This window comes from Pygoscelis adeliae, unplaced genomic scaffold (assembly GCF_000699105.1).
Source record: "Pygoscelis adeliae isolate BGI_AS28 unplaced genomic scaffold, ASM69910v1 Scaffold1000, whole genome shotgun sequence".
NCBI lineage: Eukaryota > Metazoa > Chordata > Aves > Sphenisciformes > Spheniscidae > Pygoscelis > Pygoscelis adeliae.
In genome coordinates this window covers 8,100-10,931 of record NW_008823952.1, presented here as the reverse complement: position 1 = coordinate 10,931, position 2,832 = coordinate 8,100, and the positions used below count along the sequence as shown (strand labels likewise).

The 2,832-nt window shown below is 54.5% G+C and overlaps 1 protein-coding gene across 1 annotated transcript in view; it reads right to left on the bottom strand.

Annotated features, from left to right (window-relative positions):
- The window catches only part of SMARCD1 (SWI/SNF related, matrix associated, actin dependent regulator of chromatin, subfamily d, member 1), a 7,785-nt gene extending 7,320 nt beyond the window's left edge, over positions 1-465 (bottom strand). The window contains exon 1 of the mRNA XM_009321403.1: positions 454-465. Coding sequence (XP_009319678.1) covers positions 454-465 — 12 coding nt within the window. The remainder of the gene's footprint in view (positions 1-453) is intronic.
- Positions 466-2,832: the final 2,367 nt, after the last annotated feature.

The following is a 2,832-nucleotide window of genomic DNA, read 5'->3' as shown; positions in this document are numbered from 1 at the left end:
GGCTGGAGGCCCACGCTTAGGGGGCGGGAGGGGGTACGGAGGGTCTTGGGGTTCCTGGAGCCGGGTCCTGGGGCCACGGGGGTATATGGGAGAGTGCAGGGCCCTCAGGGGGGTCTGAGCCTATACGGGAGGGTGCAGGGTCTTGGGGCAAGGTCCTGGGGGGTATGGGAGGGTGCAGGGAGCTGGGGGATTAGGGAAGGATACAGGCACCGTGAGGGTTGCTCTTGGGGGTGCAGGGGACGATGTTCATGGGGAGCCTGGGGGGGATGCAAGGGCCATGGGGGAGTGGAGAGTCCTGTGGTGTTAGGAGCAGGGTGGGAGAGGCAGCGGGGTGTGTGCTAGGGGCTCTCATCTCTGTGCAAAACCACCCGTAAGAGAATTTGCAGCCCTTGAATCCTCAGGCTGGCAGCTATCAAGCTCCCTTCAGGCATGCTCAGGGACTCATCTACCTACTTCAGCTGGCATCGCACTCGTTCTGATCTCGCCTGTCCTAATTTGGCCTGGCTGATTTTCACTGCAGCCGTCAGAGTTGCCGCACAGGAGTTGTTACAGTCAGAGCTGCTCTGGAGTTGAGGAGGGTTGGGGTGTCAGTCCCACGCTTGCCAGGCCATAACTGTAGCACTCACTGTTATAAATATGTGCCTATTGCAGGAGATGCTGGTCCTGAAGCCTCCCTCCTTGCTCTGGGATGTGCTCAGAGGAAGGCGGCTTTGCCTGCCCTGGGGATGGAGGACTCCAACGTGCAGACCTGGCAGTAACGCCTCTCACCAGAACTGCCATCCTTAACATCTTAAGAAGTAAGCTTATGGGGGCATAAATAGGCATGAATGGAGTCAGTTTGTTCAGGTTTAGGCTGAGCACCCAGGAAAAGGATTCCTGTCTCCCTTGACAGTGACTTGGGTTGCTGCAGAAAGCACAATGTTAGAATTAAAGGCCACTTTCTGCAAGTATTAGCATTAAGTTCCCTATTTCCCAGAGCACTTACCCTTGAGGTTGCTCAGGGAGAAAAAGGGACACAAATCCAGCCAGCATTAATCTGTGGGAAAAAAAGCCAAGTGAGCAGTCACACCACAAGTATTTATTAAGCAATTAATGATGATCATGGGTCATTTCAGAGGCTGTCCTGTACCGTGCATGGCATTGTCGACTGAGCAAAGAAGTGGGGATGTGTTGGCACCTTTTCTGCCAGATACGGCATTTCCTATCCTCGATGAAAAACATGAAGCTTTGAGCACAGCCATTTACTGTTGTCTCACCATCCATGTGTCCGTGCAGTTAATTTAATGCCACCTCCGACAGGCTTGGCGCCCAGCAGCCTTATGAAATATTCATGGGGAAGAAAAGCAGTGGAACTTATCTGCTCCGTATTGTTCAGATGCAACTTTCACTGAGACTTAAAGCCTGGCAGGAGCCTTTTGGGCAGGCTGGAAAGCTGCCTGGCTCTCCTGGGAGGGGGACACAGAGTGAGGCGGGGTGAGAGTGAGAGAAAGCAGGCAAACCTGAGAAGTGGAGAGAGGGAAGTGAGACTCAGAGAGCTGCTCAGCTTGGCACAGGGAGCAGGTGAGCTGCAGGGTCTCGAGAGACCCTACATTGCATGAGCCGAGCTGAGAGCAACCCCAGCCCTCTGTCCCCAGGGTTGCTCTCTGACCAGTCCTCTTTGTCTCCTGACACTAGCTGCATTTTTTTAAGAAACACAGGGATAAAATAACCCCAGCTCCCTTGGCTTAGTGTCTTCTTACACTTGTCCTTTCTCCTTTCCTCTGCCCTGAGGGTTTGGTTGGTTCACTCCTCCCAGTGGAAATGGTTTGCGAAACGCTACCCCGTGCACCTTCATTTTACTGCACCTGCTGGCACAAGGCAGTTCCTCTGAAACCACCTTCCCCAACCAGTATGGCTCTGGCTCCAGGCAGCCGAACAGCGTCCAGGACTGTGTAATTATATCTCAGCGCCTGTTTCTGCTGGCAGCTTTAGCAGTGAGCAAGTGGTAACTGGGAATTATTGCCAGGGAGGAGAAGAGGTGATGCTATCTCTGCCGTGGTTATATGCATGTTGCATGATTAATCCTTGCTCTGTAGGGTTTCAGCAGCCTCACAATCCGCAAGGTAAACACAGCAGCGTGCAAGTAGGTGCTTCCCAGCATCTCAGGTCTGTGTGTGTCACACTCCATCCTCACGTGGATCATTGGAGAAGCTTCCCTTGAAATGTAATTAACTCCTTGTCTTGTGCACAGCGTGAGTCTCGCACCACCGAGTGACAGACGCGGATGCACACATGCTGCCTGCACCACACACCTTGCAGACTGCCAGCCCTGTGCAGCCTACACACGGTGCGCCCGCCCGGGAGCCGCCGTAATCCCAAACAGGCTGAAGCTCCCCAGCCCGCGTACGCTGCCCTGCTGTGCATGGATTGCGTGCACGGTAGAGCCTTGAGTCTGAGAATGTGCAGCTTTTCCACTTCATATCTGAGAGCTGCTCACGTTGGTGTCCTGTCTGGCTACCCGCTGTACACCCATGGGAATTGCATCAGCTGTGCTGACTTTGGGGTCCAGGCACCTCCTCTGCGAGTACGTTCCAGGCTACGGCTCACAGATATCATGTCCAGCGGCCCCAGAAACCTCAGACAGCCATGCTGAGGCTGGGGATGTGCCTATGCGATGCGAGGCTGTGACAGATGGATGGGGTGACCTGCTCCCAGCACAGCCCAGCAGGTTAATGGGGAGCTGTGGAAGAGATTACAGCTTGCAGAGACAGGGTCACTGCCTGCACCTTGCAACAGGAGCTGCTGTGAATGCCACTGTGGAGGGAGCAGGCACTGTCAGCTGCTCTGGCTACT